General features: G+C 48.1%; 4 protein-coding genes across 4 annotated transcripts; all 4 read left to right on the top strand.

Annotated features, from left to right (window-relative positions):
- Window positions 1–230: 230 nt before the first annotated feature.
- Window positions 231–1809, top strand: ABOM_001088 (NAD(P)/FAD-dependent oxidoreductase; the record flags this gene model as incomplete). Its single annotated transcript, XM_022528218.1, has 4 exons — window positions 231–498; window positions 552–841; window positions 909–1485; window positions 1556–1809. The coding sequence occupies 4 exons, from the start codon at window positions 231–233 to the stop codon at window positions 1807–1809; spliced, it is 1389 nt and encodes a 462-aa protein (XP_022393918.1).
- A 480-nt stretch (window positions 1810–2289) lies between these two features.
- met2 (homoserine O-acetyltransferase) lies at window positions 2290–3843 on the top strand (the record flags this gene model as incomplete). Its single annotated transcript, XM_022528217.1, has 2 exons — window positions 2290–2717; window positions 2778–3843. The coding sequence occupies 2 exons, from the start codon at window positions 2290–2292 to the stop codon at window positions 3841–3843; spliced, it is 1494 nt and encodes a 497-aa protein (XP_022393894.1).
- A 3299-nt stretch (window positions 3844–7142) lies between these two features.
- Window positions 7143–8559, top strand: ABOM_001086 (uncharacterized protein; the record flags this gene model as incomplete). The annotated part of the gene is made up of 2 exons (XM_022528216.1): window positions 7143–7217; window positions 7276–8559. 2 exons carry the CDS (start codon window positions 7143–7145, stop codon window positions 8557–8559), a joined length of 1359 nt encoding a protein of 452 aa, XP_022393922.1.
- A 2103-nt stretch (window positions 8560–10662) lies between these two features.
- ABOM_001085 (uncharacterized protein) lies at window positions 10663–11091 on the top strand (the record flags this gene model as incomplete). The annotated part of the gene is made up of 1 exon (XM_022528215.1): window positions 10663–11091. One exon carries the CDS (start codon window positions 10663–10665, stop codon window positions 11089–11091), a length of 429 nt encoding a protein of 142 aa, XP_022393921.1.
- Window positions 11092–11885: the final 794 nt, after the last annotated feature.

Below are 11885 nucleotides of genomic sequence, written 5' to 3'. Positions count from 1 at the left end.
TGGAATGATAGTAGGGAGCCCATTCGCAAGCTTAGGTGAGAGAACCCCGCATCAGTAGCACGTCTTATCACTCCAGCATAGAAGAGGTCTTTAGTCCGATAAGCCTTGGACATCGGTGTTCGGTGTTCGTATACTACTCCGTACTTAACAATCAAGTGCTCTGATATGAGAGCATAAAAGGAGCAGTAGGAACTGACAGAAATTTACACCCTCCAAGTTACCTCTAGAACATGGGGTCCCGACAACCTCTTCCCTCCTTCCTGCCAGTTGATAGTCCTACTAGGCCGTTCTGGCGCACAGAACCTCACCCACTAGATGAACTCCGAAGTACAGAAACTCTTCCAAACCAGAGTGATATCGTCATTATAGGAGCCGGTTATTCTGGTATTAGCATTGCATATCACCTTCTGAAACATTTGAAAGACCACAATAGGTCTCACCCCGCTATTACTATTCTTGAAGCGAGGCAGATTTGCTCTGGTGCAACTGGTCGAAATGGTAAGTTGCTTAGAATATCATTCTCCGGCTAGCTATCCTGACTATGACTCTAGGTGGTCACCTACGACCCGACTTGTATGACCGTATCCCTATCTATATTAAGAGGCATGGTGTGGATGCTGCCGCCGAGGTGGCCAACTTTGAACTCAGCCATATAAAAGCATTCAAGGATCTCCTTGTGGAAGAGAACATTGACTGTGATTTCAATATCACTCGGTGTTTGAACGTTTACTTGGATGAAGCAGCAGGAGACAAGGCAAGAAAGAAATATGAAGACCTAGTGTCACGAGGCCTAGCTTTTGCAGACGACATACACTATACACCATCAAAGAATGCAGAAGGGGTAAGGGCATTTCACATTTCTCGTCGCCCAAAGAAAGCTATTCAGCTAAGACGCATATTCTACACAGATTTCTGGAATCAAAGATGCCAAAGCATGTCTCTCATACACGTCAGGCACCTTGTGGCCCTACAAGCTTATATTGGGTCTCCTTTCAAAGATTGCGGACTCGCCTGCCGTTAATGTCCAAGCATTTACCCCGGTTATTTCCGTAGTATCTGACAATTCCGGTCATGTTATCCATACTCCGCGGGGAACTGTCCGCACGTCTAAAGTTGTCTACGCCTCAAATGCATACACATCCGGTCTGCTGCCCGAGTATTCAGCTAGCATAGTTCCCTGTCGTGGAATATGTTGCCATATTGGGATTCCGGAAGGTAAGACCGCGCCATTCTTGCCATACTCTTATGCCATTGGCACCAAGACTGGCGAAAGCGGCGGCAGCTACCTGATCTCGAGGCCGGATGGAAGTATTATCGTTGGGGGTGCCCAGCGCACATTCATAGACCGGAAAGACCAGTGGTATGGGGTGATTGATGACAGCACGCTGATAGAACCAGCTAAGGACTATTACAATGACTTTATGCAGCGTACATTCAAAGGCTGGGAGGATAGTGGGGCCTACGTAAAGGAGATCTGGACAGGCAGTGAGTGTTTCCTAGCTGGATGAGATCCATTGGGATGAGCCTAGTACTGACAAACCACCTTCTGCAACAGTTATGGGGTATTCGTATGATACTAGCCCTCATGTGGGTGAAGTTCCCGGTAAGCCCGGGCAATACATTTGTGCCGGATTCGATGGTCATGGCATGCCAGTGATCTTCCTGACCGCAAAAGGACTTGCTGACATGATCCATCATGGTAAGAGCTTCGAGAATGTTCACTTGCCTCGACTCTACAAGACAACGGCGGCGAGGATAACGAACGCACAAGATGGACCGGAAGGAGGTGACATATTCAGTTTGAATTGATGATAATAGCTATTGGTAGAATTCGGTGCAAGATTAGTCTTTGGTACGTACAATTGGAGGCTGCATAGAGTAGTATATTCCGGAGTAAATATGTAGGCAATCTCGGCATATCGAAGTGCACCACAGCTCCGAGTGGCAATCCCGCGGGATAAATTTACCAGGGACGGAAAAACAATGGAGCCGCCGAGGTCGGGGTCATAAGGAATTTCCAGTGTTCCTATTGGCCTCGTATGACGAATACGCATCTTCAGTGGGTCAGGCTCCAAAGAGTCATAATGTGAGGTCGGTCTGCACATCTCTTCTTCTGGTTTTCTTCCTCTCCCATCTCGTTTGTTTGTCAAAAAGTTCTTTTATCTCAAATAACATTCCTTTTTGTTTGGCCTTGATTGTGTTTCTTTTTACCTGAACGAATTGTTCGAAATGGCCACTCAATCGGACAGTGCGCCTGCACAACCCCGTCAGTAATTCCCATGCCCCACTATGACTTATGAAAATGAACAGCTACTAAATCCCGTAGAGAGACTCGACTCTCAACCTGAGAACCCCTTCTCAAACCTCATCACGGATCAGTTATTTATTTCGATCCCCTCGTTCACCTTGGAATCGGGCGTTACGTTGTACAATGTGCCAGTGGCCTACACTACGCGGGGGCAGCTGTCCGAGACCGGAGACAATGCCTTGGTGATCTGTCACGCTCTGAGTGGTAGTGCGGATGTCGCAGATTGGTGGGGTCCACTTCTGGGTGGCCCCGGACAAGCCTTTGACACATCTCGATTTTTCGTGATCTGCTTGAATAGTCTGGGTAGTCCGTACGGAAGCGCCAGTGCCGTGACTTACAAGGATGGAAACCCAGAAAAGGGACTGTATGGCCCGGAGTTTCCACTGACTACAGTTCGTGATGATGTGAGGTAGGTGATTGGCTATGTGGGGAATTGCGAAGTGTGCAAAGCAACTCACACAAAGTACAGGATCCACAAGATCGTTCTGGATTATCTGGGTATCCGACAGATTGCTGCAGTTGTGGGCGGCTCCATGGGCGGTATGCTCACTCTGGAATATGCCTATTTCGGTAAAGATTATGTACGAGCGATTGTACCGATTGCCACGTCTCCGCGGCATTCCGCATGGTGCATCAGTTGGGGAGAGGCCCAGCGTCAAAGCATCTATAGCGACCCTAAATACGAGGACGGCTATTATTCTTTCGATGATCCTCCTGCTACTGGTCTTGGCGCAGCTCGCATGTCCGCTCTTCTTACCTACCGGAGCCGCAACTCGTTCGAATCTCGGTTTGGGCGAAATGTTCCGGACCCTAGCAAGCAACAAAACATCAAGGGTACTGAAAAGCTGCCTACACCCCCGAATGAACACTGGGCTATCCATAATGATGGGCACAAAGGCGGTCGTTCGACGCCTAGTGGGCGCAACTCTCCCACCGCTCCCACCGCTCCCACAGCACAACAGACTGAGGTTCAGTACATGGACCCCCAGTTCTCCGGGACCAAAACCTTCAGTAAAACCATCGATACCGCACTGAAGAGCGGTCAGAAACGTCCGCCAACCTATTTCTCCGCCCAGTCGTATCTTCGTTACCAGGGCGAGAAGTTTGTGAAACGGTTCGATGCTAACTGTTACATTGCTATCACACGCAAACTGGACACCCATGACGTGTCAAGGCAACGGGCGAGCCCCACGTCGAGCGATCCAGTCCGCGAGGCTCTCGCGCAAATTCAACAACCAGCCTTGGTTTTGGGAATTGAGAGTGACGGCCTGTTCACTTTTGAGGAGCAGAAAGAGATTGCAGCTGGCATTCCGGACTCCCGCCTCAAACGTATCGAAAGCCCCGAAGGCCATGATGCTTTCCTTCTCCAGTTTGAGCAAGTCAACCGCTACATTCTGGAGTTCTTCCGCGAAGTCTTGCCGGACATCATGTCCAAAGCTCCAGCGGATGGGGCTGTGGAAGTGGACGGTGTGAATAAGCTAACCAAGAGCAGCACATTCGGAGAGGCGGAGGTGGAAGATATCACCGCCTGGTAAAGCGATAAGAATGGGTTCTTGCCTTTTTTTTGGCGCATACGTTGCAGCCTTAGTCTTATCGATCGATGCTCCATGGGTCACCAAGGGTCTCCGTACCTTCTCTCGTTTTAACAACCGAGAGAGAGGGTACGCCGCGGGCTCTCATCCCGCTCGCATCGAGTTTTCCGGGGAAGTAGCGGTGCGGTCTTTGTTATTTTCTTTCTTAGCCAGTCAGAGAGTTGAGCATCCAACTGCCTCTCTCGTACCTCACTAACAGGTAAGGCTGTAAAAGAAGCATCCAACTGCTCTCCATCATTAGCCCTTTCCAAAGTGATCTCGCTCAACTAGGGAGTCCTTCTTAGGGTGGTGGGCGATCTTTCAACATAATCAATAGATCTTCCATTAGCATAGTAGATAGATGTCAACCATCAATGCTAGAAAACATGCGAATTGAGTTATTTGATTTAGGATTTAGTATGATCATGGGTAAAAAATAACAGCAATACCTTGTGAAGATTGCGTCTGTTTAGGACAAGCCGTAGGCGTTACTCCCAACTCCTTTCGATGTTCAAGAAGAGGCCTCGCTTGGCATGTACGTAAAGCACAACAGTGATTTGGGGTTTTGATTAGTCTTTTGGAGAAGGCAACTAAAAGGTAAAAAAAAAAAAACAAAAAAGTATGAGAGACTTCCAGAAAGTATAAAAACAAAAAAGAATGTATCAGTGCATCATCCGTGAATCGAACACGGGCCTCATCGATGGCAACGATGAATTCTACCACTAGACCAATGATGCCTATTTGATGTAAGGCAGCTTATTTTAAAAAGCTATGACTAAACGGAGTGCCAGCACTAGTTTCAGAAACAACAGAGAAGCTCAGGGCTGCTGTGAAGTCAATGTTGCAAACCAACCTCAAGGACCAAGTAGTCATTGGACGATCTTGAACGCCGAGTTCTAGATATCTTGAAAGAGCTAAACAGCCGCATGTTCCTTGGTAGGATCTGCAATAAAGCACAGATCACGCATATTCCTCAAGTACTATGACGGCGGCTCCGTCAAGCAATCCAGTCGCATCCTCTCAACGGATGAACACACACACATATGATACCAGATGCAGATTCCTGGACTTGTGCCTTGATGATGACTTGAGTGGTGATGTCAGGAACCCTGAACATACTAGTGACAAGTCATAATATGCACCGTGATGCTGGTCAGCACATCTTTTAGTTTTGTGGGGAAGCACATCGTTGACTATCTCATTTCTAGCTTTCCACCGAAGGTCACGCCGTTTGTCGGTCCACGCAAAATGGCGGCAAGCATCACGCTAGAAGTTGCCTCTCACGAGGCCCGAGCCCATGTCGAAGCGCTCTCTGCCTTCGCCTCTGGTCAGTGACCAGAACTCAATTCTTCATGAAAAACATGGGGAACGCATGACCCCAATTGAAAGTTGAAGCTAAAGTGCGGGGTATTATCCTGAGGATTTCTGAAGATGGGGATTCCGTGCGCAAGTCGCGGGAACAGTTGGGGAAGCCAGACTGAGATCGGCGGCTCCTTCCGTGCGTTTGCCGGCGACCTCGGACATGTGATACGTGTAATACTAACAGGCTTTCTGCCAATGCTCGCCTCTTTTCTTTTTCTCCTTCATTTGGCTTTTCTGGGCTAACATGGGGCCACACGACGTAGTATCCAAGGTGCATGGGCCCATCCGGCCTGGTCATTTTCCTTTGACCGCGGCATTTGCAGACAAAAGGGACATACATCTATTGATTGTCTTCCACGGACTTAAATTTGACCCGTCGAATACAAGTAGTACGATTGGAGCTGGAGTCATGCAGGGGACCGTATGTTTGTATGTGTTTATAATGCCTTTGGATCGGGATTGCTATGTGACTACTACTACTACTACTGTAACTCCGGGAGGCCGCTCGAGACATTTGATGCACACATAGAGTAACATTGGTCAAGACGCTTCCTCCTTTAAAAAGGTTAAAAGAAAAATTTTTCATGCAGGAAATGGATCCAGAGTTGATAGTCTCCCTGCAGAACCAATGGGGTGACTGGGTCTGGAATTGAGGTCGTCGGGCAATGATTTGGAAGTGCCCGATTGGGAGGATAATTGACGATCTCTATCTCGGGCGTTCATCGGTCTACCCCTTGATTCCGCCCTTTTGCCTCCTGGCTTGCGAACAGAAGAAGGGACGCAAGAAGAGAAAATGTACTGTGCGACTGTGAGGCACGGCAGAAAACCAATTCCCTTCTCAGCCCGAACACTGATGGTGCTATGAGATGTAAGGTGGTGAATATGAGCTATCTATCCCCGGGCATATTGATCCAGATGATCTCCCGGCCCACCCCATGTAATGTGGAGAAAGCCGTTCCTTGTTTCATTTGAAGATCATTGAACTAATTCCCCAGTTTGGAGTTAATGCACCTTCAGGAGGGTCCGGATTCGGTTTTCATGCTAAAAGTCAGTCAGTCAGTCAGTGCACGGGAGGTGGCATCCCTTGGGCGCCCCCTAGGCAATGACTCTAACAGTGCGAAGTCGTTATTATGACTTTCATAGTTTGAGGGACGCAAAGTGTACTCAGGGTTCCACTGTCCCGTGATAATGTTGTTCACCCATTGTTAACCGTGTTGCTTTCGCTTCCTGCTCCTGGCGATACACTCCACCTGCGCGGCAGCCACTCTTTTGGCCATGTCCTCGGAAAACATTTGATGTCTCATGTGTTAACCGAGCTTGTGATTCTCCTTCCATCCTCCACTGGGGCTGCGGTATCCATGTGCCCTGTCGCCTTGTATTGATACCGGAATTCCCTCATGCATCGCTGGCGACCCGGCGCTTTCTTGACACCAAGCGCTCTCCGTGTTACTATTCAATTTCTTTCGTCATAGGATGGTTCTCATCTTGACCACAGATCTGGATCTGGAATCTTTCTTTTAGCCACATTCCTTCAATATAAGCCTAGTTGGGCTGCCCCCCCACATTCCAGGCCATCGCTCCCGACGACTTCGACTTGCATTCTGGAACACCTTCCGTGAACGATTTATTTTCTACCATTTTCATTTGTGATCGGCTTGTGGTTCTTTTGACCATTGTTGGGACTGGTTGCCCAACGCTTGGTTGCACTGTCGAATTGAATTGGGAAGGCTACCTGGTCAAAGACCATACCTATAGTCGAATAAAACGACATCGGCCGGTAAATAGTGATCACGGTCCTCTCCTTTCCTGTCCACTCGGACAATTTCACTACTCTCTTTCAAATAAAGCGTGTTTCATTCCTCTCGTGACCGTATTCTTATTCTGTGTTTCGGTCACCCAAAATGGAATCTATTCTCAGGAGAAAAGGCACAACTATGAATAGGCGTGGATCTATTTCTCAGCTGTTACATATACAAGTGAGTATATCCTAGACCATCGTTTCCTTCATGACTGAGGCTCATAAACACTCCCTAGAAGCCCACATTCTCAGTATTCCAGGAACAACCGACTCGACATTATGATTTTGTGGATACCCCCGGCTATAATGAGCCATCGTCGCCTTCAACCCATCGTCAATACATTAGCCCGGAGCTAGAGTCGGACATTCGATATGCTTGCTCATTACTTGTATACCGAATTGAACGCGGCGTGCCGTCACCACCGGCCACCCAATCATCTAAGCCGTCGACACGTATGGGAAACGAGAAAGGAGAACAGTCTAGCGCCGGACAAGATCGAACCGTACCGCAAATTGACTCGAAATACTTTTCGCCAAAGGTTGGCGCCGAGGTTGCTGCCTTGAAAGATAAGCTTGACTCGGGTGTTGGGTTAACCCAGCAACCAAGCAGACAGACAATGCGATTATTGAAGTCATCTCATTCCGATGCACGCCCCGACTCCGACGAGCGCACAGCGGGATCTTTGTTCAGCCAGGTAAGGAGCACTACCTCTGGCTCCGATACCAGCTATACAGAAAATCCGAATAGTCAATCACTAGCCAAGGATCCCCCACAGGATAGAATACAATCTATGATGGGCAATCCCATAGAAGATACTCAAACGAAAGACCAGGATACGATGTCATTCCTCGCTGGGACATGCAACTCGGGTCGAAGTACAGATGAGGCATTGGAAGACTTGGAAGTATTTCTCAATCCTGACGTTGGCTTGGACTCGAACGGAATTCCGAGCTTCACCTCACCTTCAACATTCCTTAGTAGCACTTCGCCAAATACTGGAGTCTCTAGTGGCCTCACTCAAAGTCAACAGCCCGGGCTAATTGCCCAATCGAGGCTCCTTGAAGAGAGGCCAGGGGCTATGGCAGGACTAGACCCATCACAATCTGGCAAGGGTGAAAACGAGCCCGGAGTTATCATCGATGGCAATGGCTTTGCGCATATTCTAACAGTTGCCGAAGAGGCGCAGCGTAACTTCAATCTGCAACAAGCAGTCATGGCAAAGATGAAAGCTAACACGGTTGAATCTAACTCGAATGCATTGCCCCAGACACCGAAACAAGTCTTGCTGCGCAAAGATCCACAGTCAGAGCACCAAGAAATCCCTTCCAGACTCCAAACGTCCTGGTCACATAGGAGCAAAGCAACTACGCTGAAGTGGAAGCCTCGCACAGAAACACCTTCATCCTCCAATGATAAACCCAACCTTTTCCAGAAGATTGCAGGCTTTTTCAAAACACGAAGGGCCCCTGGCCAAGCAAACCATGCTCTGGTGGAGCAGCCCTTTGGTATTACCCACTGACAATGCGTTTATTATCATTGCGCGTCGGAATTCCCCGTCCTATTTTCGTTCTATACGTCTTCTGGCATTGATCGCCATGTATCTGCGAAGCGATCCTATTGGATTTATTAGCGATAGTATTTGTATTGGTGATTATGTATGGGAACTTTTGTTCTGATTGCGTGTTTTAATAGCGAAGCAAGGTGCACCTGCTTTAGTATTGCGCCTTTCTTTTCCCTCCCCTCCCCTCTCTTACCTTCCTTTTCACCAGATCACATCGGGCCACAGTCCATATGACTTTTTTTTTTTTTTTTCTTTTTTTTTCAAGATACCAATATTGACTGAACTACGCCTTTCCCGATTTTTCACGGTTCTGCCATATTCGGACATACGGGCATATTGACATGTTCATCTGTATCCCGCCTCCCAATCAGAAAGTTCAAAAGATTTGGTGTGTCCTGAGCATCATGAAACTAGTCCAGTGATCAAATGCCACAGTGTAGCATAGTATGCCTGACGTGGCATAGCCCTCGGCTTCTATCGTCTTTATATGGTCTTCAGGTAGAGGGACAAGGTCCAATCAATGCTCCTTCCTGCCAGACTTCCAAATCCTCCGGTTCGCCTTCCAAGGTTCCTTATGACTACGCCCTAGCTTGGAAAGTGGGGTAGTAGAAGCCAGCAACTTGGAATAGAAGTGGCGTGCCGCATGTCCAGCGTGGCATTCCAAGAACCCCATGCAAGTGAAAGGGCTGTGATCTGCCGGCGGCACGTGCAGTGATAGTCTGCAAGAGCGGGTAAGGCATTTATTTGTTTACGGGCTCAACCTCAGAATACTTCCCGGTTCGTTTGTACATATATCGTCGACAAGTGCGGGTGGATTTAGTTAACTTATGCCTGCTACATGCACTGATGCTGCGAGCCTTCAAGTGGACCCTATCTATATTCAACTACATTACGCCGAATGTATTCTTGCGCGATTTGTGGGGGTTGAATCGATCAATTGTCGAATGCCGTCCTGGTGTTGCTTGGATGCATATGATGTTGCCTAGTCATTGGCGGGGCACAGGACGAGGCACATCCACTTTTGACAGATTGCAGGGGGGTAGGGCTTGCCTTACGTCGACAAGCAGAGTAAAACCCCTCAACATGCCAATATTCTCATTGATTGGTCTTATTGGGGTTCCTATCGTCCATCTTCGCACCCTGCTCCGTATTCTCGCCCAACCGTCCCTCGGAAAGAATACCATAACTTGGTCATTTTATCCCATCGCTCTATATTTTGGGTGAATACTATGGTCATCTACAGAGCTGTCTGTATCTGCTAAGGCATTGATACATCCCAGATGTTCCAGATGGGCCACTTGAAATTCACACCACAAGATTATTGTCGGGGAAAATGGATGATTTGTCCATTGGTGGCGCCGCCGTGGTAGAGAAAGACAAATAACATACAGAGTGCTCGCCTCCAACACTAGGTATCAACGGAGAATGGGCACTAGGCGATCTGACTCGCAGGCCAAATCATCTCTCGAGGGGTATAAATCTGACGTATCGCAAGTATCGTCCCTGGTAATCCGGTCGCTCATGATCAGAATATGCAGGGAAATGGCTTCCTTTACTGTATTTGGAATGCTTTTATCTTCCATAGCGTTATGTCTTTTGGAACGTGCATTCGACTCTGGATAGTGTCACTTGTCTAGGAAGCTTTCAGGCATCTGCGCATACGGTATACATGCTTGACGACCTGCGACGGCAGGGATTATCTCTTGATTCCCATTCAACACAGCCTACGGTGTCGAAGTTGTCTTTGGTATACGTGGCACCACCGTTGTTACGATCCAAGCTGGTAAAGGGACAGAATGATGGGCTGACGCAATGCGTACTTGGTCGACTATTCCAAGCATATAAACCCAGGTGCCGCCGGCCCTGAGCAGTTAATCTATCCAAGCTCAAGTTCAAGTTCACCCAATTAGCTCCCATAGCTCCCATAGCTCCCATAGCTCCCAAGGGTCCTCAATCTACTCAAAGGTCTGCTACTGTCCTCGGATACATTCTCATCACAATTGCTTAACCCCTCTAGCTTCTACAGGTTCTTTCATATTAAACCCTTCCAACTCTTCAAAAATGCATCCCAACGCCAACATGATCCACCCGGAAGGCCCGGTGGTCATCTCCATCCCGGACGGTGCAAAAATCCATATTGCCGGCAAGACAAACGCAGACTTCCGCCAAAGAGTCACCATCGAGGAGATTGGCAGAGGCAAGTACATTTTCGAAGGCAGCGGTGAAGACAAGGCCATGACCCTCGAGGGGGGGGACGAGAGTGTCGACCTTGAGCCTATCCAAGGCTGTGGATTCCGCACCTGGACAATCAACTTCCAGAACTCGAGCTCCGGTGCAGAGTATAGAATGTCGAAGGTGCTGCGTCCGGTCTACAACACCGTTTACGATGCCGACTATAAGGTTCGAAAAATGGAGTGGGAGATTGCGAGCGAGGATAACGTCGATGATGACTACAACGATGCAATCATCCGTTTCAGCGCCGACATCTAAGTGACCTTGATTTGGATTCGGTGAAGCTCTCGGGAATTACCGGTTGAGCTCTAGAGTCTTGGACTGGCCTTGTATTTAGCATTCGCTCATCCAGGTGACCCTGATGTATGGCTTTCCTGGATGAGAACGCTTCAAAGAACAGCGTTTGTGGATATGATGTGACGTCATATAAATACTCAGTTATATATATTCATTGTCTCTTGCTTTTGATCCCTAGAATCCGAATTTCCACCGTTTTGCTTCACCCTCATGGATTGGCGTACGCTTTGACAGGAAACTTCCTTGATTGAGCAACTAAATGTATATAGTACGTACTAGAGTACGCGCACCTACTAGTATTCCAGAAGGGGCTGAAGTCAAGTGTAATGATGGATATACATTTCACTTTCCTAGACGAGTACTACTAGTAGTAGGTAAGTGCAAGTCAGTCTTCCAGTATCAGTGACTGTAATCCAAGTGGACACAACAAGGCTTGGCGGGGATCCACAACGGTTGTGTTTCCAATCCGGACTTAGAAATGCAGATCCAACCAATCAAGGGCTGTGTCGACAATGGATCAGCCACATGGGGGAGCTTAGCAAATCTTCACTGGTCATACTAGTAATCCAATTGTTTAGTGGATGTAGAGCTTTTCATTATGTCTATGTTTGTATTAACGATCGTTGTCAAGAAGAGGTATAGATGTAAGCTCATGTCAATATCAGCTGTGAACTGGCCGTGGAGATCACCCCCGTTAGCGCTTCAGTAGGAATGGGGCTATGCCACCAAAAAGAATTCGGGTACACCGGCATCTG

The sequence above is a fragment of the Aspergillus bombycis genome (genome assembly GCF_001792695.1).
Source record: "Aspergillus bombycis strain NRRL26010 chromosome Unknown contig00004, whole genome shotgun sequence".
In the NCBI taxonomy this organism is placed as follows: domain Eukaryota; kingdom Fungi; phylum Ascomycota; class Eurotiomycetes; order Eurotiales; family Aspergillaceae; genus Aspergillus; species Aspergillus bombycis.
The sequence above is the reverse complement of the archived record's forward strand: the minus strand, read 5'-3'. Positions and strand labels throughout refer to the sequence as shown.